The following is a 22,183-nucleotide window of genomic DNA, read 5'->3' on the forward strand; positions in this document are numbered from 1 at the left end:
ACGCTCATCAACCCGCGTCTGTACCCACATTCCCTAAAAAATTTTGACTTTTTGTTTTTCCCGTGAAAAACATATATCATAATGAAAAGAGCAAATATATTTGCACAAGAAGAATCTGTCCACGGAATTTTGTATTTCTTTTATCGTAATCACCTCAATTTTGAGTATCCGACACCCTCTGCAACAAAGTGTGGGATGAACCAAACCCCCTACAAATAGTAGTTTCCGAAAAGAATTTTGGCAGATTCAACTTCAAGGACCAAAACCCACAACATGTTCTCTTGTTGAAGATCTGAAAGATTTTTTCTTTTTGAAGTTCAGGCAAGATCAAATTCAGTAATCCTTTGAAGCAGAAAACAGGTTAGCTTTCTTAAACAAAATCCAGATGTTTTTATGTACTTTTTGATGTCTAGGGTATTAAAGTAGCCACCTTCGAACTCCAAAAAGATCTGATTTTTGTTTTTCCATTTTCAGGGAAGCGATCTGTTGTGTTTAAGTTTCATCTCTAATTCTTTTTCTCTTTCTTTTCCTGTCTGTGGATGGGTGAGGAGGAAATAGTAAGTGATGACAAGAACAGTTTTGTTAAAGCAAATCCAAAACTAACGGTGTTGCCACTTATTGCTTTGATATTCTATGAGGTATCTGGGGGTCCTTTTGGTATAGAGGATTCAGTGAGGGCAGGAGGTGGCCCTCTTTTGTCTTTGCTTGGTTTCTTAATATTCCCTTTGATTTGGAGCATCCCGGAAGCTCTAGTCACAGCTGAGCTTGCTACAAGCTTCCCTGAAAATGGCGGTTATGTTATTTGGATATCTTCAGCTTTTGGACCCTTTTGGGGGTTTCAAGAAGGATTTTGGAAATGGTTTAGTGGAGTTATGGACAATGCTTTATATCCTGTGTTGTTTCTTGATTACTTGAAACATTCATTTCCAATATTTAACAATTTAGTTGCTCGCATTCCGGCTCTTTTAGGAATCACAGTTTCACTGACATATTTGAATTATAGAGGACTGCACATTGTTGGGTTTTCTGCTGTTTCCCTTGCTGCTTTCTCACTTTTCCCCTTTCTTGTAATGGGGATTCTTTCAATTCCTCAAATAAAGCCTACGCAGTGGCTTGTTGTAGATTTGAAGAAGGTGGATTGGAGGGGTTACTTTAATAGTATGTTTTGGAATCTGAATTATTGGGACAAGGCAAGTACTCTTGCAGGGGAGGTTGAAAATCCAAGTAAGACTTTTCCAAAGGCACTTCTTGGGGCGTTGGTTTTGGTGGTTTCTTCATACTTAATTCCGCTCCTTGCTGGGACTGGGGCTTTGAATTCTTCTTATGGTGAGTGGACCGATGGGTATTTTGCGGAAGTCGGGATGTTGATAGGAGGGTTCTGGCTCAAATGCTGGATTCAAGCTGCTGCTGCAATGTCCAACTTGGGGTTGTTTGAAGCTGAGATGAGTGGAGATGCTTACCAACTTCTTGGAATGAGTGAAATGGGATTGCTTCCAGCCATTTTTGCTTCAAGGTAAGTTAGTTCTCTGATTTTGCTTCCGTAATTATGCTGATTTATGAGTATTTATAGATCCATATGGAAGCAGATCTATCGAAATTAACCTCTGAATCTGATGGTTTGTTCCACTATGATTTTAAAGGAAGAAAGGTACACAATGTTGCTTGGCTCTCAAATTACCTCAATGTCAACACACAAATTGATTGTTTTGCTTAACTTTGCAACTAAATATCTAATTTCTTACTCATCTTCATAATTGACTGAAAGCATTTAAATTAGACGTTTCCTCAAAATCTTTTACAAGAGCCTACAATTTAACTTTGCCATGGAAGTTTGGTTTGAATTTTGAACTCCTTTTTCATATCTTTGCACTGGCATTCAGCACATAATCAAGCACACTGTTCATTTCGAGAGAAGTGGTGTATTAATATGATTATGAGCTGTTCCATAACACCATATTCTTTAAAATTAATATTGTAGGTCAAAGTATGGGACACCAACATTTAGCATCTTGTGTTCTGCCACTGGAGTTATTTTCTTGTCTTGGATGAGTTTTCAGGAGATCTTGGAATTTCTGAATTTCCTATATTCAATAGGAATGCTTCTTGAATTTGCTGCTTTTATAAAATTGAGAATGAAAAAGCCAGATCTGCATAGGCCTTACAGGGTTCCATTGCAAACATTTGGGGTAACAATGCTTTGTTTGCCCCCTTCCTTGTTGCTTGTTCTTGTCATGTGCCTAGCTTCTATAAAGACATTCGTTGTAAGTGGTATAGTTATTGTTATTGGGATCTTCCTGTACCCCGCTTTAGTTCATGCGAAGAATAGGAAATGGACCCAGTTTGATATAGAACAACTGGTGGTTCCTTCAGATAAGTTGGATGTGCTGCAACCGCATCAAGAGGTTACAGATGAGGCCTCAGTTAGTCTTCTTCCGGTTATGTCACCGTCCGAGGTTGACCAAGAAGTCTCTGAAAGTTCAGCTTAAGGAGTTCTCAAATTATAGTAGGATCGCCATTCTATACTTCTGCATTTATAATTCACGGTTTAATTTGATATTTGACAGATTCCTTGGAAGTTGGAATCTATACAACTGTAGGGTATGGTTCTAAATTTATATGAAGAACAGGAAATCTTCTACCCAAGGTAATTTGGGTGAAATCTGTTCCATTGTACTTCAAACTTACGCAACTTTGTATTTTTTTATTATTATTAAAGAAGGCCACACCCAGAGGGGTTAATGGGCTGGGTTAAGTCAATTTCACGTGTGATATTAATAATTTATATATTTATTTTGATTTGATATTTAAAATTTTATAATTTTTTAAGTCAGACATAAATTAAAAAAATAAATATTAAATTTACATAATAAAATTAATTTATATAATAAATATTAAAATTTTTTGTAAAAAATAACATGTATAAACAAAAATTTGCATATATATACTTTATAATTATAATATTTTAATTATATATTTTATTTAGGTTGGGTTAGATTTGAGTTTTAATTTTTTTGTTTAACGTTTATTTCGAAATTTAAATAAATTTAAAAATTATGTCTAAATTTGATTAATAAATTTTAATTTTTTATATAATGTATTTTTTAAAAATTTGGGCGAGCCTTTTGATTTGGGTAACTCACTTGACCTTTGAATAGGCCTTGACCACAATCTAAGATAAAAAATTTTGTAGGTGTTGAGATTTTAGTCTCAAATTTATATAGCATCTTAAATGTGATTTTATAAACTAATTGAATCAAGTATTTAGGTTATGTTTGGTGTGTAAGATGATAGAGAGGATATGATAATAATAATTTTATATTATATTTAATTTGTATCTAAAAAAAGTGATAAGATTATAAAAAAGATTAATTATATTTTTTGTATAAAATGATTTAATCGTCCCTAAAAGAAAATGATTATTTTTAATTCATAAGTTTAAATTTACATATCTTATTATATCTTAAAAAATTATATTAATATTTAAATTATATAAACTTAAAAAAAAATAATTTTAATTAATATATAAATTATTTTATTTTAATTCTTGTGCATATCAAATCTAAAATAAAATGATATTATTTAATTTTATTTTATTTATAATATTATTTTATCTAATACTATTATAATTTTATATACCAAACACATCTTTAATTTACATATAAATAAAGGCACGGATAAACTGCAGGAGGGATTTGAAATTGCACTCAACAGTTTTGCCATATATTTCATAAATTCCAGTGTGTAAAGCATGAAAGCGTAGATCAATAGAGAGAGCGCATCAGATGTCAGATGACTGACTGTATGAGTTATTTGGCAGGGAACAAAAAATCTCGTGTTTAGACTGAGCTACATTTTGTTCCCTATTAGTACAAAATCAATACCCAAACCCAGAATTTTGATTACTTGTTTCATGAAACTAAAGGTCCTAAAATGTAACTTATATAACATGCAAATACGAATAATTTAAGTTAAAAACATGGGATATGCATGTTTGATATTAACTTTTGTCAAAATAGCTTTTCTCTTGTTTTTCTTTTGTGTCCACATTGCCTGAATGTCATCTTAAAATTTCTAAAACACTTTTGTGTTAGAATTATAATTTTAAATATAAAAACGATATAAAAAAATAAAAATAATTTAATTTAAAATTTTAACAAATATTATATGAATTTGATAAAAATAAAAAAATATATTAATATATCAACACGAATTATAAATAAATAATTTTTATATTTTATATATATATTTAACACAAAATAAATTAAATATAGATATATAAATTATCAATTTTTTTTTAGTTAAAAGAAATTCAGGTGACCCTTTCTCATGACTTACATTATTCTAAATTGCTAGGTTCAATTTTTTTGCATTCCTTGAGCAACTTGGATGAGACTGTTTTAATAGTGAAGCAAAGAATCATAATCATGCCAAAAACAGAAAAAGAAAAAACCCAAGCCTTCGACTTCATGAACTAATGATTAAGATGACTCGAGAAAATATATAAGACAGTGTTCGATTCCTAGTAAATTGAGGATGATAATTTAATCCATTTTCGACGGGATTTAATTTGGTCAGATCTTATAGGGTAAATTTTTTTAATTAAATTTTAAGTTAAATTAAATAATAACAAAAAAATTAAAATCGAGTTTTAAAAAAATTTATTATCACTCGATTTGATTTATATAAAATTTATTTAATTTTATATTTATATTTAAAATATTATTTTATATTTAAAATATTTTATATTAAAAAATATTTCATTAATTTTAAATTAAATTGAATTATATACAATTTTATATAATATAAAGAGGATTAAGTTTAGATATAAAAAAATAAAAAATAATATTAATTTTAATTTTAATATTATAAATATAAAATTGAATCGGATTGTGTCGGCCCAACCTATTATCATCTTTGTAGTGGACCGAAAAAAATCCAAAGCCGAAATGAGATAAAGAGCTATAATAACTATAAGACGACCTAAACAAACCGCCCCTAACAAGCCACTCACTACAAACGTGAAAAAGGCGGACATTTCTTGTCCCAAGAATATTCAGCCTTCATGTGTTAAAGCCTTGTTTGGCATTTCCCTACTGACATCAATAGCAGATTAAAGAAACAAAACAGACAAAGAACTGATCACCAAACACTTATACAGGAAAAGGGGGAAAAGGGGAAAAAAAAATGAAAAAAGAAATTCAGAGTTCGTAGCCAAACAGAACACCGGTATCGACCGAGTTTGGTACGTATCTCACTCGATCTCTATTCAATTCCCAATTCGCCTTTTGGGTTTTCGATTCTTTTCGAAATCTCAAATAGGTATCAATTATTTTTTTATTATCACTGCTTAAATCTTTCGAATTTGTTCGATTTCTTTCTCTGATAACTTGTATCGATAATTCTTTAATTTCACCAAAATTTTCCCTTTTATTGTTTATATTGGTTTTTAGTTAGTAATATAAGCATTAATCAATTAATAGAATTTTGCTTTTCGCCTCTTTGAGCTAAATTTCTGTTTGTATTTTGTTGTTTTTTTCTTAAAATTTTGTAAATGTGTATTTTTTTGATTTTATATTGATTGAATTATGGTTAATTTGCAGGTGTAAATAGGGTTTCGGGATCAGGGTTTTAGGTCTTTTATCGAGGAGGCTGTGATTTGCCATCTGGGTTTTATTGAAAGTTGGAGATTTTGATGGAAAAAATTCTGCTTTAGCATTTGTCTTCTGATGGTGGTATTTTGTTGAGTGAAATTGAGGTAGTTGGAGTGGAAGATGATGCTCAACCAAAATCATGATCGTGTTGACACCTTAGAGCTAAAAGTTCTTATAGTAAGAAAGGTTGGGCGTCAAAGAGCTGAGAAGTACTTTGATCAGCTAACAAGGTTGTTTAGTCTAAAGATTGGCAAGTGTGAATTTGATAAGTCTTGCATTAAGATCATTGGGAGGGAAAATATACCTCTTCACAACCGGCTTATTAGATCCATTATCAGGAATGCTTGCATCTCTAAAGTTCCACCTTTGAAAGCTATTAGAAAAGTAGGAAGTAACCTCCAAGTTGGAAATGGTTATCAGCGAAATTGTCTTCAGTCACTTTACGGGGATGCATTTCCTCCTTCCCTTCGCAAAGGTAGGTCTCTTGTCAAACAGGATCGAAAGTTTCGGGACCGCCCTAGTCCACTAGGTCCACTTGGAAAGCCACAAAGTGTTGTATGCGAGGATTCAGTTTCCAAGGCACAAGAGCAGAGTGCAACTGAATTGCTTTCACTTGGGAGCAGGCCTCCTGCTGATGTTGTATCTGTGGAAGATGGGGAAGAGGTTGAGCAGGTGGCTGGAAGCCCAGGTGTTCAGAGTAGAAGTCCAGTTACCGCTCCTCTTGGTATCTCCATAAATTTTGGTGGAGCTCGCAAAGCTCTTTCGAATGCTTTCTTATGTAATAATTATCACTTAGAGACCTGTCAAAATAAAGGTGAGCTACCTGACACAAGATCATTAAGAAGTCGTTTGCAGCAGAAGTTGGAGATGGAGGGAATTGGTGTTTCTGTGGATTGTGTTAACGTACTGAATAATGGCTTGGATGCATACATGAAAAGATTGATTGAGGCCTCTGTAAGACTGGCTGGGTTAAGGTCTGGAAGGTTACCTCAAAATTACTTGCGACAATCAGCAAAATGTTTTTACATATCCATGTTGGACTTTCGTGCTGCAATGGAACTGAATCCTCAGGTACTTGGAGAAGATTGGGCTATGCAGCTTGAGAAAATTAGTCTTAGCTCTGAGGAGAACTTGATTCAATAAACCAGCAATATAGCAGCATAGGAAATTATCATATGTGACTTAATGTTTAGAATGAATGTATGATTCAGGTTCTTTTTTCAGTCAAATTTATACGCTTACAGCCTTACTCGAATTTTGATCTCGTCTTGTGATCTCTACCAACATTGCCAAAGGAATACTTTCTGTTTTTTGGAGAAGAGAAGGGGGGGGGGGGCTTGAGTAAAGGGAACATTATGGCAGCTGCGGAAGTTTTGGATCCAGTTGACGAACTTGCATTTAGATTATAGAACCAGTGATTACTAGGAGACATGTTTATATGCGGAATGTACAATTCTAGATACAATTGGGATCCCATTTTTCAATCATTCTTCAGTTGATATCTGCTTTATGTTTTTCTTCATTTATCATTTTTTAACCATTCCCACATGTACCGAGTTATGAATGAAAAGAGATAAATATTGTTTGTTCAGAAGATTACCTGCTCAATTACCAACCAAGTTGTTTGCTTTAAATAACTACTCATTTCGGATAAAATAAAGCTGTAATAATTTCTGATATACGGTACAATATAGGAGTATATCTTGCATCAATCCAGGACTATTGGCATTCTGAGAATAGGGCAGGTGGGACAACAGCGCTGAACAAGTTTAGCCCTGTTTGACAGAGAATTGAATATGTTTTCTACTTCTGAAACTTCATTGTGGTCAAATTCTTCTCACGAATGCCCACGTTTGTTTGAAGATGTGGGCAACTATTTTGAGCATATCTTTTGTACAGATCATTTAGAAGTTCTGATATCAGATTTTATATTGGCATCAGTTTACTTTCCCACGTTTCTGGACACTAATGTCTTCTGCCTCCATTTAGAGTAATTGATGATAACCTGCTATTTTTTTCCGAGGTTTGCTTTTCCAATACGAAGCGGTATAATTTTCCATTTCATTACGAGGAATAACATGGTTGAGTATGATAACAGTGTGAAAGATATGACCAGCCAGTTAACACGACACCAGTCTGGCGAAGAATTTAATGATCTGCTGTGTATGATAGATTCATACAATTAAAAACGGAAGATGATACTTCATCTCCTGCTAGATTGAGAAATGTAACAATGATTCTCGGATGGCATGCTTGGACCAGTCTCTCCTCTAGTATAACTAGAATTGGCACCAATTTTGTCAGTACTCAGTAGGGCTACCCAGAAAAAGAAAAAGAATTTCATAGAATAATACTCTTCAGAGTTTATAACAGCGAATATTGTCTTTACAAAGTGCTTCAATATCCTTTCTATCACTAGATTTTTGCATCAAATTCTAAAATTACAATATTTAAGGTGGAAGAAGGGGAGGGACGAAAATTCACAACTAAAACGAGATAAGTCATCCCTGTGAATTTCGCTTTAAGCATGCTTGCACTATTATATTAGGACTAGATTCCAGTGAGCACATAATTTTTTTGGGATCTTCTATCTGTTGTAGAAAGTCGGATCTCGAACACAAGGGAAGTGATAGCAGCAGATCAATCAGCTGGTAATTGTGGCTGGTTTCTCTAGACTTGCCATGTATGTCACATAGACAGTCCATAAATACGAGAATGAATTGCTCACCAGCGGCTGTCAAAGAATGCCACCAGGAATAAATTTCAAGAATAGAAGTTTACCCAAAGCCAAAGGAGGAAAAGTGGGAAAAGAATAACACAACAGAATCGAGAGTAAGCGAGAGGGGCAGAGTAAGGGAGATCAACCATACCTGCAAATGAACTGGAATGAATCTGAAGGTGATAAAATCACAAAAGGGCCAGTACATGACACCATTTAACATTGTAGGGAGCAAGTCACGCTTTAATCTGGCAACAATTTCTTCACCACTTTCACCTGAGCCATACAACCATTGCAACTGCTTAAGCAAAGTACTTAAGAGCAATTATTTCTCGAATGTGTAAGGTAAATGCATTATTCTGTTAAAAGCAACATGGCTCCTAGTTGAATAAGGCTAAAAATTATTTAAAGGTTAGAGTTATCAATCACAACTATGGCTAGAAAAAAAAAAAAAGTGCTGCGTGAGCAATAACATTATACATTGATGCAGTTCAATATGCCTTGCAATATGGTTGTTTGTTCATATAAAAATGAGGTAGAGCAAATGAAAATTATGACAGGATAATCAGCATAATAGAGTAACTAAAGAATTGCAAAGCTGTGTTCATCTTTAACATTTAAGGAAAGGTTGTGCATACCTTTTAGACGTGCATTCGAGGAGAAGAAAACAACAGTCATGGCAGGCCCAAAAAGTAGCTGACCCATGGCCATTTTCTTAAAAGTAGTGATCAAATCCCTCTTTGGGAAGAGTTTTGACATTAAGTTGAACCAAAAATGCACTGATGGTCCTAATATTAACATCCCATATCCAGCCATACGTAACGTCCTCACAAAATCATAAGGTTCCGAAGATGGCTTCGAAATTGTCTGACCATAGAAGTCCACAGTAAAAAATAATAAAAATGCAAGTCTTGATGCAACTAATTAAAAGGCACTCATGGGCACACATATACAAACAGGATTTTGCATGTGTACAAAAGTGTATAAGTATATAATAAAATGCAGGCAAATAGTTCATAATGTCATGCATACACCAGACACTATAAAAACCGACATATTTACTCATATAAAAATTAGTCTATGATATTTGGAACAATTTTACACAAGTAAGCATTGATTTCACGATGAGCAGTGCAAGATATGTTAGTGTGAGAATTAGCCACCAAGGAAAGAACTAGAAAACAGAGGGCAGCTGATTTCGAATGAAACAAGTTTAACCAGGTGATAGAATATAAAATTTTTTTTTTAGTTCTTCAACAGTATTGTTCTCGGAAGAGCTGCCTGAAAATAGTTAATTTTAAAAAAGAACAGTAGCACACCAAATAAAGTAATGAAATTATAAGTGGAAGAAAGACTGAAAAGAAAGTAGACTGAATTTTACCCAATATTACATAACAAAGTTCAAATGATAATTAAACAACTAAAAAAACCAATAAATCAACATATATCATATTTTTCAAAAGATTAATTATGACATGATATTTGTTGGTGAAATAAATAAACAAATTGTGAAACTTTATATTTAAATGCCAAAAGAAATTAACACTTATTTACTGTTTCACATTAGTCATATTTGACTTGTCAAAAATTCAAAAGCTCACATACATTACTCAGTCAAAAATCAAACAACGGCTCACATGTGATTATGCAGAAAAGCATAGTTTTTTGAAAATGACCCATTTACAAAAACGTGGGGAAGCTTCAAGACACCATTTAACCCTCAAAGATTTTCTTCCCTTTTCCTCCACTTTCTTATTAACCAAAAAGAAGAATGCACATGCACCTATTTTAATCAACAAGCAATAAAAATCCTATCTTTACATAAAAAAATTTACGAGGAGACAAATCAATTTACCTGAGAAGACAAATCAGCAGCTGTATTGATAAGCGAGCAAGTAATGCTTTTTGTTAAAACGGGGCATGAAGTCACCATTCCTAAATACCAGGCAACAAATCCAAACTTCCCCGTCGAAGAAGGAGATGAAGAAGAAGAATAAAAAAGAGAAGAGGAGATCTCATATTCTCTCACTTTTCTTAGAACATTTGAGAACCGAAAATACTGTCTGGTTTGTTTCTGCGTTTGATTCCGAAAGGGGTGGATTGGGTCAGTGAAGTCGGTGAATGGTTGCTTTTGTAACAGACGAGCGATGCCTGCTTTTCTACGCAAAGCACCGCTCATTTTTTTCTTTCTTGGGGTTTTATTTTTTCTTTTTGAATGCTAAGTTAAAGCTTTTATATTTAGAGGCTTTTGGGAGGTTTTGAAGACAAATGGAAAATAATTTTGGGCGAGTTCTTTTCACATGTTATAAACAGGCGAAAGTGGGAAACTTGTGGGTGTTTTGTTTTTTTAGGCTCTTTTCGTGAAGTTATGGTCGCTTATGTAGCAGTAGGTCATTTAAAAGCTTTGAAAATTAATTTTGGGTATGTTCTTTTTGCATGATATAAACGAGCGGAGGTGAGAAATTTGAGCCTTTGTTTGTTTTTCAGGCTCTTTTCGCGATTACTAAATAAAGTTATACCCGCTTATGTAGCAGTAGGTCATTTAAAAGTTTTGAAAAATAATTATTATTAATAATGGATTAATAGGGCAGCGAGTACGGGTAAAACCTCGTGGTCCGCTTCCGTGTTTGACACGTGATGGCTGCTACCAAATCAAATTGGAAGCCTCTTTAGGAGTTTAGCTGAGCCAGTCGTTTTCTTGAATCAAACACTCTTCTCCCTCTCCCTGCTAGCCACGCGTCTTTTAGTTATATGTTACGCCAACCTGGTAAGTTCAAACCCAACTCCTTTTTCTGCACTAATGTCCCTCCCCTTGTATTTATTTGGGATCTCTTTCCCCTCTTTTTCTGCTTTGAAGCAAAGATTTAGGCTAAGGCCAGCCTCTAAACTTTCTGTCTCTATCCTCTTTTACTTTCTGGGCTTTTTAGGAAAAGTGAAGCATGGAATTGGAGAAAAATTTGTGAAAACACAAGAAAAACTAGATGGGGTGATGAATCATCTTTGAAATCCATTGTAGTTACATCATTGACAGTAAGTGCACCTGTCCTGCCCCTTGTCCCCTACTCCATTCATCAAGATCTGAGCCTCAAGTTCAAGATTTTAGATTCACGTTGACATATCATTACTAATTCTAGCAAAGATATTTCTCTGCAAAACTTGTTAAAATTTGAGATTTTAAAACTCAAACCATATTATTTTTGCAGGCTATATAGATACAGAATACCATTATCAACTACTACATAAAACTTGCGGTCAGTCCCACCGCTAAATCATAGATATCGGCATATGGCATGGCATCACATTTTTTGCAGTCATGGTATGTAAGTTCCATGAACGCTAGCTTCTTCAGCAGCCAAAGTCATAAGGAACAAGTCCTTTCAGCTCCGGTCCATTAAGGCGTTTGTTGTTTTCAAAGCTGAAACAAGACAGAAAACAATCGATTTAGTTAGATCGATAATGACATTCAAACAAAATATGTAACTGCACTTTTGCCTTCGTTGTAGATTATAACATTTATTCTTTCGCCCTAACATATTAGCTTAAGCTTCGAACTGAATCATTCTTCGACTTTTTATAAAGCTCTGTTCCATGGCCCGACATTCTACTACAAGTAATAACTAATTGGCCTCCATATCGTATACCTTATACAGGTAAGTTGTGTTTAAGGTGAAGTCCCAGGTGTCAAGCATTTTCAGATGACTTTCTTATTAATTCAAAATAAGTTTCATTCCCAAGATACTCGTCCAAAAGCAATTGTTTATGTAGTGCACTTATATCAGATGCAAGAACCAGGAACATCAACAATATGCATTGAAGGGTAGCAAAAACTAGCCAAATTACTGTTTCAAACAACTCTAATAGTTCGAAAATACATATGCAGGTGTCATTAATACATCTCCAAATGGCTATGCCTAGCATTCATGCAAATAGAATAGAGGACTCAGTTATTTCCTCCTGTTCATCCTTATACTTCTGCTTCAAGCAATGTTCCTTCGAATAATGCAGAGATGTACAACCACGTCGAAGTCTTATGTTCTTAGAGTTAAAAAGAGCTTAAAGATTGTAAATATAACTATGATGACTGGAATTAAAATGGTACCTTTGAATTGAAAACATTGCAAAAGGGCCATCAACTGGAATTGTTCCACAGAGATCATTATTAGAAACATCACTGCATTAGTAATATAGACAGTTAGTTGAAATTAAACCGCATAAAATGAAACAAACAAGGTGAAAAAAATTAGATTCAAAACATGGAACAAAAAGGTTTTTGGATTTTTTTTTTCCCCTCTCCTCTGAACTTACAATATTTTAAGATTTGAGAGGGTAGTGAGCTCCCTTGGAATGGATCCCGTCAGTTTGTTGTTGTTAAGACGACTGTAGAATAGATTCAAGCACAACAAATTAATTCAAGCAACCTGTTGAAGCAAACTTTTTGGTTGATCAATGTTAAGTTGCTTACAGGAATCTCAGTGACTTCAGTTTGGCAAAAGACTTCGGTATTTCTCCTTCAAATCTGTTACCATACATATCCAAGCTGACAAGGTCCTTCAGATTTCCCAACTCCTTCGGAATTTTCCCTCGTATGTCATTTTTATAAAGCTCCCTGCAGAGATTCAAAAATTTCACACCTAATTACTATATTAAAGTATATCAAATGGGGAATTTTTTTTTTTATTTCACGAAAAAAAGCTTAAGTGTGGTAAAACTAAATGATGTATAAAGGCAAATATAGTAAATTTGACTCCATAATTTTCCTCTGATTTTGGGGACTTTGAAACTAAACATGCATGATTAATTCAACTGGGGATGCAATGACATGTGACCTGAAAGAACACATCTTCAAACTAGTAATTATGGAAAACAGAATTTTAAATTTAAGTTCCCTTGGTTTAACTAGTTATCTGTTCAACCAAACAAAGCATAGTAACAATCAAGAAGCAATTGTCAGAAGAGAGAGCAATACAAGTACTGCAGATGCTGGAGTTGACCTAGCTCAGGCCCCAAAGTCCCAGACATATTAGAGTTCCCTAAGTCCCTGTAATTGAAAGAAAATAAAGTTAGCATCAAATCAAGTAAATAAATTTTAAGAAAATAATCAAAAGAACTAGAAAGAGGAAAATAATAAAGACAATGAAGACTGGTAAGACCAAAAACAGAAATTGTAATTTTTTATAAAAAGAAAATCGAGAAATGAAGAGGGAATCTTACAAACGAATCACATGATTGTTGGAATCACAGGTGACATGAAACCAAGTGCAGGGATTGACAAGAGTAGGGTCCCAACTCTGCAACACATTGATGGGGTCAGAAAGCCTTCTTCTCAAAGCATGTAAAGCATTTCCTGAAACCAGATACCAACAAAATGGTAAATTTTAATCAACACCCAGCTTTATTATGTAGCTTTCCTAAAAAACAAAAACAACTCTGAAGCTTAAATGAAAATTAGAAAAATTTAAAACGAAAAAGAAAAACCCATCTTCAGCCATCTAACACAATTGTTCTACGCTCTATTAAAATGAAAATCCCCTCTCGTCTTTCAAGAGGGTATCTTTTGCAAACAATAATGGAGAGAAAGATGGAAATTTGAAACCTAAAGAGTAAAGAGTTCATGGATAGGAACTAGTAAGTACCTTCAGAGTTGGTTGAAATGGCAGGGGAAAGAAGTAGAAAGAAACAAGGAAACAAGGAAAACAAAGAAAGAGGAGCCATTGCAGAGAGACAAAGAGAGGTAAGGAAGAATAAGTAACACAAAAACAAGGAAAACGTTAAAAGGGGAAGATAGCAGGAAGGAAGCAAAGTAAGTCAAGTCAACTTTGTGGAAGAGGCAGTGGAAGAGCGTTGGAAGAGTTTTTAACTGTTTGCGATTGGTAAGCATGGGGGTAAAACTGTGGAAAGTTCACACAAAGGTCATGCCTTTCAGTCTTCTGCCGTGTGGTGTGGATCCAACTTGGAGGCTGTCTAGCTAACTCTCGCTGACTTTTTTCTTGAAGTTAACTTGAAACCAGGGAACAAGGAAGCTTCCTCCCTGGTGTGGAATGTGCGGATTTTCTTGCGTGTTTGCTTGGGTTTTTTTTTTTTTAAACTCACGAGAAGATAAAGACAGAAGCAGACAAGAACCAATGTTTACTGGCAGCGGGTTAAATTGTTTGTTGCTACCTCATTTTCTCAGTTGCACTCATTTAAAGAACAGTAAATGCCCAAAGGCGTTTAACTTTCGGGCTTTGATGGATCCATAGTAGACCATTCATGAAGCTACAACCCTATTGAGAGGGCATCAAGTTCAAGACTGTGATTGCCGCTGGTAATTGCCTTACAAAGTGACAAGCTCCTCCTGGATTTTGTCTTTAAGGTTTCCTCGTTTTTATGCGATTACTTGCTAGAGCCGACAGCAGACGGTTTTTATCATGACAATGTTCAATGCCAAGGAACCCATAAAATCTCATAATGCAAGCGGTACCTTCAGTAAAGAAAAAGCAACAACTATTAACCGCTTGAATAGGTCAATTAGGTTAGACAAAAGCATTTTGCCATTGGTTAACCAGCCTGTCCTGATTGATGAATGTTTTAGTGCTCTACATGGCAACTAATGCTTTTAAAAGGCTTCAGTGAAAAGTGCAAACAACAGTTGCAAGCTTTACCACATTAACTATATCCCTACCAAGCAACAAGCAAGAGAGACTACTAAAAATCCAAATAGATTCAATGGGCACCCATGACTGAACACAACATGACAATTACAACAGTAAAATCAGCTTGTGAAAGAGATTTGAAGAAGCTAATTATAAAGTAGCAAGTTACAAGATAGATACACGCTAAAAGATGTCTAGATCTCCCAGTTCATTTTGCTGAGTTTCGTATGTTACTTTTTAAGATGAGGAAAACATGCGTATAGATCAGACTTAGGATGCTTTGCCTCAACGTGCTCGTAGCACTTCACTTCTGTTGTGGTACACATCAATGTTTGCATGCACACCCTGCACTGTACTCAATCACCATCATTCAGCAGAAATGATATCAGAGGAACCATAGGGAAGGCCAGCAATGATGTGAAAAACAATCAAAAGCCAAGTCACACCTAACTCATTTTAACAATATTAACTAAAGATATAACTGAATGCATAATCAAAGCTAAGAAAGATTAACTGAAAGTTATAAATTCGCTTCACTTTCATGTGATCAGTGATTAAAAAAAAAAAAACCAACAACATCTATAAACCAGAAAGAAAACAAAAGGTTAGAAGGAGTAAAAAAAACTTGAAATGCAGAAATTCTGTAATCTTCACGATCTATGTGGAATTCTCATTACATTGTAGATGATCTTGTGTTAAGAAATGGATGCTGAGCAGGTCCAAAGCTAAAACAAAGAAGATAGAATTTAGTAACCAGATACCACCATGCAGCAAGTCTTCATTTATCACCATACTTCATGCAAACGGAAAAATAAGACAGTATCTAGAGATATACAAAATACAAAAAAGATGGTTAGGCATTTTTTGCCACCAATAATCTTTTATAGTAAGAGATGCAAATCTCAGGAAGGCTCACACAATCTAACAGATTCTTCTCATCAAAATTTTTAATTTGTCATAGCGCATGCAACAGAAGCTAAACACAAGTCATAATTTCTCACGGTTTTTCAGTGGAAGAAAATTGCGCAGAATTTTACAACAATTGATATTGTTAGGTGATAACAGCCTCAATCACAATTATAATTTCAAGCAGGGGAACTAGGCAATGAGTTCCAGCAATTATACAGTTTAAGCTAAGAATACCTAAAGAATGCAAACAACCAATCTCCTCACTCACAATACATCACTGCAAATAGTCCAAATACAAATATAAAAACAAACTAACAAGAAAATGGGTATTAACCCAGGATCTAATTTTCTCAAGGGTGACAAAGGGATGAGCAATTATTCGATCATGCTCATGACTATACATCCTAATATCTCAAAACCCAGAAATATACAAACTTTAAAGAAAGCTGCAAACATAGTGAAAAGATATTCATCCCAAATTCTCAATTTTAATCTTAATACACAAGGAAACAAAATAATCATGAATCATTTGCCAAAAATAACAGATCAAGCAAAGACAGTGACAAATCTAACAAGAGAAACCAGAACATGCGAAGATACTACCTGAATGGTCATGGCCTTCTTGTTAGACTCAAGCTGGCTTCCTATCAAAACAAAAATAGAACAAAAGCAAAGCTTAAGATGAGGGATAGATCTAACTAAAATAGAAGTTCTCAAAATAATAATAATAATAATAAGAGCCAGACAGATAAGAGATAGAAAAGAAGAAAGGAGAAACTTCGCAAACACCTTTGGCAGCCGCTTTTTGCTTTTCCATGTTCTTCTCACGTGCCATCTTGGATTTTTGGCCATTTCCTCCTCCCATGGTGGATGATAAGATGAGGGAAAAGGTTTGATCAAACGGGATTGAGGTTTTGAAGGAAGAGTTGGAAGAAGATGAGTTTTAGAAGAAAGAAGGAACTGGAGAGATAATGAAATTGTTACTACGAAGAGGCAAAGGAAGGGAAATAAGGGAATGCAGAGACACGACAAACAATGAAGTACAATGAAGTAGTTGCAAATAATAAAGCAATGCATGTGGGGCCAACAGGGTATAGAGGTTAGAAATTGCGGTAGCTTATTTATTTATTTGATAAAAAAAACTCACTAACATGGTAGATTTAAACAGATCTTGTAAATTATTTCTTGAATTAGTTAATATATTACAAAAATTAATATTTGAAGATTATGAATTTTAAAAAAATTTATGCATGTAATATTTTTTTCATCCAAATAAAAAATAAGATAAAGATGTTTAAGATTATATTAAAAATACAAAAAAAAATAGATCTTCATGTTGCATTTATTTTATTATAAATATATGTAAAATATAAAAAATTATTTGTATTAATGTACTAAACACAAAATATATATTTTTTATTTATATTTAATTTTTATTAAAATTTTAAATCGTATCATTTTTATATTTTTTATATTTTTCTTAACAAAATTTCCTCTAATATTTGTCAGTACTGGATAAACCATTTCAAGAAGTGACAAAAGTTACATTAAAGTTTTGCTACAAGTATTATCCCAGGTTTTATTTAAGTCGGGCATATGTGGATTCCCTGAAATTGAAGAGTTTCGTTTATAATACATTAGCTAGGATGCGAGTAACAAGAAAAATTAGAAACACAGAGTACTAGTGAATTCACAATTTGGATTTCCAGAGTAAAAAGCTGGTTATTATGGAAAGACAAAATTTGACATATTTGTGCGAATAAAGGGGATGATTTGGGAGAAACTGTTAAATACAGAGATAGAAAGCGTTCAATTAATCTAAAAAAGCAGTATATATTACAAATTTTTTGTACAAATTGTTAAGTGCAGAGATCAAACTGCGATAATGGGCTACACACCTTCATGGCCTGCATCGTTTCCTCCTCTTCAGCTTTTCTCCAAGCAGCCTGAAAAGAAAAGAACCAACCAAAGTTCATTAAAATATGAAAAATTACAGAAAGACTAAAAAATTACTCATGTAACATTGAGAGAAACATGCCTGGTCTCGTTCAAGCCTGGAGAAATGTGGTCGGATGGAGTTTCCTAAGCTTAAGCATCCCCATGCTTCTTGCAACTCTCTCTCCCTTGCTTCTCTACGAGATATAGAGAATCTAATCTGGCTTGTGGTTTGCTCAGTGGTGCCCATCTTCTCTTTCTCTAATCTTGAATTGTGTTTAACCAAAATTTGGCCCAGGCTACCATCTTCATTCATAGATGACACGTTTACACCGCCCTTCTTTTACCTTCACCATTTCTTCACTTGCATTGAACCTCATTTTCTCTTCTCTTGTCCAGAAGCATACTCCATTAATACTTTGTCCAAGCTCGCTGAATCTGTGACATGGGTTCCTCCTTGTCTTTTTGCGGTTCCTAGGGTTCCCATAACTGCTTCCTGATGACACGGTATGAATGTTTTCCCTCTCCAACTATGCAATGGCTTCACCAGGATTTTGTCCAGGCTATCTTCGGTTTCAGTTCTAATTAACTTCCTTATTCAAGTTGATATTTTCTTTTCCAAATACTCCTCCATTAGCGCAGGGGACATTCTTCTCGGATAGAACTTCATTCCCCAAATTAGCCACATTGACTTTCTCAACCTGATCATTGTTTCTTCTTCTGTTATTTGCTTCCTCAATTTCTCTTTCTAGTCTTGAGACATGTCTCACCAGAAACTTATCCAGACTAGGTATTTCCCAAATATCACCTTTCTTATGACTAGGCACCTCATTGAGCTCATATGTGTTACCACAATTCCTTTTCACCTCTTGAATTTCATTTTCAAGTTTGATGAGTGATTAACCCATATACTTCCCAAGTGAGGGATGGCCTCAACAGAAGTAGCTGAGTTTTTATGGTCCACTTCAGAATTCTCTTTGAAAATTTTTTCTTTCTCTTCAATCTCTTCCTCAGCACTTTCATCTTTAGACTCATTCCTCCGGCTTCTTCCTTCCTGGACCTCTCGTTCAAGCTTGGTCATGTGCCAAAACCTTGTCTAGACTTGGGAGTTCCACGTCAAATTGTCCAGTTTGGTTAATTTTTCTTACTGTTCCTGTTCGAATTGAAGATGTTCTTCGAGAAAAATTAAGTGCTGAAGCAGAGGGATGATCAGCAATAAAACATGGATTATGTAGCTTACTGTTTTCTACTTCTGCTAAGGCAGCATTTAAACCACATGTTGCAACCATTGTAGCAAGTGATGAAAGTTCATCCTCTTGTAAACATTTACGCCTCTTAGGAATGATTTCCACAAGTTTTTCCGTGTTACTGTTAAACTTTTCAAGAGAATTCCTCCTCTTGAATTTCCTTTGTCTAGACTCCACATCCGACATCTTGCAATTGAAGTCTTCAGAATTAAAACTGTCTTTTTGAGTCAATGTCTCAAGTTCTGACATTGGCTCTGATTCACACTCTGAAGAGAACTCCTATGACTCTAGATTGCCATCACCTGTATCAGAATTCTCATTGATTTTTTTTAAAAGGTCTTTAAATTCATCTTTACTAAAAGAGGGGCAACATGCATGCCTCACGAATGCAGTCTTTACAGCTGCAGCCACTTGTTTATCGAACTCAAATGCTGTTATAAAACATGCTCTAACAGTATGACTAGCAGAACCTGCTATATTTACTGAAGATGTTTCAATCTGACAAGTACTCTGAGGACAGTTAGGTATATCATACATTATCACTCCCAAGGCTGCTGCTGATTCATAAACCTCAGCTGCAGTTTTCTCAGCTTTTAGTAGCAGTTCTTCCGCTTCTTTGCTTCAAATCCTTCAAGATGAGAATGAATAAGTTGAGAGGAAGGAAAATAAACCACATTATTATGTCCTGAATGCAAGCAAAATCCTACCTGGCTTCTTGGAGTAATCTACACCCAGATGCTTCCACCGTTGCTGCTTTACAAGCCTTCATTGCCTTGTGTGCAGCCTCTCTTGCTGTCATTTTTTCTCTCAAAACTCTGCAGTAATGAGGATTTGAATCTCCTAGGGTCTCATCAAGAGTTAAATTCATGCCATCTACTTTCCTGAAATAAAGCACTTGCATTAGCATTTGGTCAAAAACTAAAAAAAATGCTCAACAGAAAAAAATATATATATTACATCTGCGATATAACCTGCAGCATGCATATTTATTTTTCTTTTCAAGTGAGAATCAATCTTTTTTCCGGGGGGACCTAGTTCAGAGGAGAATAATTGCGGTGTGTAGGCTTCTTAATTTGAGATGTAAATTTGTTTAGAGTATTCAATGCTTACGGACTGGTGTCATTTGATGATTTATTCTGCACCATTCAGAAGAGCACACTTATAAAAAGAGATGAAAACAATGCAAAATTGCAGACAGAAACATCCCACTCTTCTCTCTCTTTTATTATAGTTACTTTTATAAAGTGCAATTACACAAACATCAAGGCATTTTTTAAGGTATAGATCGTTCAGGCATAGCATAATCAGGATCAGATACTCCCATCATCTGCTCCAGCACAAGATTTCAATAAACAGAAAACCATTTCTTAGCAGCTAGAAAACACAAGTAATATTGTTTTTTCTTTTGTTTTAACCTTAATAAACTCAATTTACTACAAACTAGAGATCAATTATCAATTATAAACTTATTTCACCAAAATTCAAAATCTCAATTAACCCCCATCACCCTAACAAATTTCATTCAAAGCCAATACATAAATTGAAATTTAGCAAACAAATTAACCTGTAAAAACCCGTTACCAAATAGAATTGCCGATTAGGGTTTTCAGGGTTTTAAATTCAGTCAGACAAGCAAAACCCTATTTTGAAATGAACACTAAACAACATACACCACTCTAATTCAAGAAAAAGACATGAAGGCAAATTGCATCAACAATAACCCAAATCTTGAATGAAATAGAATTTTTTTCCCTTTATCTTCCCGATTCTCGAAGAAGATGATGTCGAAGACTCACTGGTAGCATCCCCATCTTCGTTCTGAGAATCAACAACCGTCTTCGAGCTTTGCTTGCCTAACACGAACATGCAATCCTCTAAGCAACCGAAGATTCATTTTTTTTTCCGGTGACTCGGTGACCGAGAAATTTGCAAAGATTTTGATGAAGATTGAAAGAATATTGACGAACAAAAGAAAATTAAGTTTAATTTGGATTGTCCTTTTGGATTTTGAGAAAAAGATCGACAAAAATGACTGCCAATCATCTGAATTTTATTTTTCTAATTCTCAAAAAATATTATGAGTAGAACTTGCAATGTGTGAATACCATACGAATTATAAAATATATTTAAATTTTAAATATAAATATAACAAATTTAAAATATAATATTATATATGATATGACACGAATATAATCAATTTATTTAAACATAACATAAATAAATAAAATAATATAAATATACATGAATAGATATCACTAAATATACATAAATAAATATGATTAATAAGAATATATATAAAAACATCACAAAAATAATAAATAATTATAAATTATTTATTATTTACAACTTAATAAATTTAATATATTAATAATTTAAAAATTTACCTACACATTAAAAAAAATTTAATACTCATTTAATATGTATTTAATATATATTTTAATTTTAATTTATATTATATAATTATATTAATTTTTAGCATGAAATTTAAAATAATAAATTATTAAAATTAAAAAATAAAATAATAATGTATAAAACAAATATTTATATTATATTTATATTATTAATATAAAAAATAATTTTATAATAATTATTAAATAGATATCATAATTAAATGTTTAAAATAATTTTTTTATATTTATAATAAATTAAAATAAATATAAAAAATATGTTAAATGTGTTAAATATATTAAACATATACTCCTATGATAAGATTAAATTAAACGTATTATTCGTATCATATCAAGTATTTAGATGAATCAATACATATACGACACGAATTATATAATATCTAAATTTATATCAATATGAATAAATATAAAATATATTTTTTAAAATATATACATAATTTATTTATATTATTTTTATATCGTATCATGTCATATATAAAAAAATCATATCCAATTATGACATTTTAAAAAAATTAAAAAAGAAAAAAAAAAGGGAACTAGCCGTTACATAGCAAGAAGGGTTTTGGCCTCAACGGTCATAAGTGATATGCCTGGGAGAGTTCTCTTCTACACTCGTGTACAGTCTATGGTTTGTGAATTTATAACAAACTGACACGTGGGGGAAGATAATGGAAAGTAAATC

The 22,183-nt window shown here is 33.6% G+C and overlaps 5 protein-coding genes and 1 pseudogene across 7 annotated transcripts; 2 read left to right on the top strand and 4 right to left on the bottom strand.

The window, feature by feature from the left end:
• The first annotated feature begins 102 nt into the window (after positions 1–102).
• Positions 103–2,757, top strand: LOC111295815 (putative polyamine transporter At3g19553). The gene is made up of 3 exons (XM_022889548.2): positions 103–360; positions 475–1,513; positions 1,979–2,757. The coding sequence occupies exons 2-3, from the start codon at positions 540–542 to the stop codon at positions 2,484–2,486; spliced, it is 1,482 nt and encodes a 493-aa protein (XP_022745283.2). The 5' UTR covers positions 103–360; positions 475–539; the 3' UTR covers positions 2,487–2,757.
• Positions 2,758–4,996: 2,239 nt separating this feature from the next.
• LOC111295827 (transcriptional regulator of RNA polII, SAGA, subunit) lies at positions 4,997–6,906 on the top strand. Of its 2 annotated transcripts, none has more exons than XM_022889576.2 (2): positions 4,997–5,242; positions 5,601–6,906. In XM_022889576.2, exon 2 carries the CDS (start codon positions 5,772–5,774, stop codon positions 6,792–6,794), a length of 1,023 nt encoding a protein of 340 aa, XP_022745311.2. In that variant the 5' UTR covers positions 4,997–5,242; positions 5,601–5,771; the 3' UTR covers positions 6,795–6,906. The 2 variants fall into 2 exon arrangements, with proteins under 2 accessions (XP_022745311.2, XP_022745319.2); XM_022889584.2 differs by lacking the exon at positions 4,997–5,242 and adding an exon at positions 5,286–5,319.
• A 1,062-nt stretch (positions 6,907–7,968) lies between these two features.
• On the bottom strand, positions 7,969–11,314 carry LOC111295836 (uncharacterized). The gene is made up of 4 exons (XM_022889596.2): positions 10,226–11,314; positions 9,009–9,237; positions 8,522–8,646; positions 7,969–8,385 (listed from the first exon to the last, which is right to left on the bottom strand). The coding sequence occupies exons 1-4, from the start codon at positions 10,547–10,549 to the stop codon at positions 8,296–8,298; spliced, it is 768 nt and encodes a 255-aa protein (XP_022745331.2). The 5' UTR covers positions 10,550–11,314; the 3' UTR covers positions 7,969–8,295.
• A 141-nt stretch (positions 11,315–11,455) lies between these two features.
• On the bottom strand, positions 11,456–14,739 carry LOC111295845 (leucine-rich repeat protein 2-like). The gene is made up of 7 exons (XM_022889608.2): positions 14,004–14,739; positions 13,582–13,714; positions 13,337–13,408; positions 12,833–12,976; positions 12,676–12,747; positions 12,470–12,541; positions 11,456–11,785 (listed from the first exon to the last, which is right to left on the bottom strand). The coding sequence occupies exons 1-7, from the start codon at positions 14,080–14,082 to the stop codon at positions 11,716–11,718; spliced, it is 642 nt and encodes a 213-aa protein (XP_022745343.2). The 5' UTR covers positions 14,083–14,739; the 3' UTR covers positions 11,456–11,715.
• A 310-nt stretch (positions 14,740–15,049) lies between these two features.
• On the bottom strand, positions 15,050–16,955 carry LOC111295851 (uncharacterized protein At2g23090-like). Its single transcript, XM_022889618.2, has 3 exons — positions 16,701–16,955; positions 16,515–16,555; positions 15,050–15,352 (listed from the first exon to the last, which is right to left on the bottom strand). Exons 1-3 carry the CDS (start codon positions 16,774–16,776, stop codon positions 15,233–15,235), a joined length of 237 nt encoding a protein of 78 aa, XP_022745353.2. The 5' UTR covers positions 16,777–16,955; the 3' UTR covers positions 15,050–15,232.
• A 638-nt stretch (positions 16,956–17,593) lies between these two features.
• LOC111295858 (uncharacterized) lies at positions 17,594–20,789 on the bottom strand (annotated as a pseudogene). The gene is made up of 4 exons (XR_016328735.1): positions 20,051–20,789; positions 19,801–19,974; positions 17,950–19,721; positions 17,594–17,857 (listed from the first exon to the last, which is right to left on the bottom strand). The product of XR_016328735.1 is annotated as an uncharacterized LOC111295858 (transcript).
• Between the last annotated feature and the right edge of the window lie 1,394 nt (positions 20,790–22,183).

The sequence above is a fragment of the Durio zibethinus genome, chromosome 16 (genome assembly GCF_047325235.1).
Source record: "Durio zibethinus cultivar Kanyao isolate XHJ-2024 chromosome 16, ASM4732523v1, whole genome shotgun sequence".
In the NCBI taxonomy this organism is placed as follows: domain Eukaryota; kingdom Viridiplantae; phylum Streptophyta; class Magnoliopsida; order Malvales; family Malvaceae; genus Durio; species Durio zibethinus.

Excerpts from the sequence above, each read along its gene's own strand:
- LOC111295815 (XM_022889548.2), top strand. The coding sequence starts at position 540 with ATGGGTGAGGAGGAAATAGTAAGTGATGACAAGAACAGTTTTGTTAAA. Across the intron at positions 1,514-1,978 it reads CCAGCCATTTTTGCTTCAAG|GTCAAAGTATGGGACACCAA; the intron begins GTAAGTTAGTTC and ends TTAATATTGTAG.
- LOC111295827 (XM_022889576.2), top strand. The coding sequence starts at position 5,772 with ATGATGCTCAACCAAAATCATGATCGTGTTGACACCTTAGAGCTAAAA.
- LOC111295836 (XM_022889596.2), bottom strand. The coding sequence starts at position 10,549 with ATGAGCGGTGCTTTGCGTAGAAAAGCAGGCATCGCTCGTCTGTTACAA. Across the intron at positions 9,238-10,225 it reads CTGCTGATTTGTCTTCTCAG|ACAATTTCGAAGCCATCTTC; the intron begins GTAAATTGATTT and ends TTCTATGGTCAG. Across the intron at positions 8,647-9,008 it reads CTCGAATGCACGTCTAAAAG|GTGAAAGTGGTGAAGAAATT; the intron begins GTATGCACAACC and ends TGTATGGCTCAG.
- LOC111295845 (XM_022889608.2), bottom strand. The coding sequence starts at position 14,082 with ATGGCTCCTCTTTCTTTGTTTTCCTTGTTTCCTTGTTTCTTTCTACTT. Across the intron at positions 13,409-13,581 it reads AACAATCATGTGATTCGTTT|GGACTTAGGGAACTCTAATA; the intron begins GTAAGATTCCCT and ends TTTCAATTACAG. Across the intron at positions 12,542-12,675 it reads CTCTCAAATCTTAAAATATT|TGATGTTTCTAATAATGATC; the intron begins GTAAGTTCAGAG and ends TTACTAATGCAG.
- LOC111295851 (XM_022889618.2), bottom strand. The coding sequence starts at position 16,776 with ATGGGAGGAGGAAATGGCCAAAAATCCAAGATGGCACGTGAGAAGAAC. Across the intron at positions 16,556-16,700 it reads GCAAAAAGCGGCTGCCAAAG|GAAGCCAGCTTGAGTCTAAC; the intron begins GTGTTTGCGAAG and ends TTGTTTTGATAG. Across the intron at positions 15,353-16,514 it reads AGAAGGCCATGACCATTCAG|TGCAGGGTGTGCATGCAAAC; the intron begins GTAGTATCTTCG and ends GATTGAGTACAG.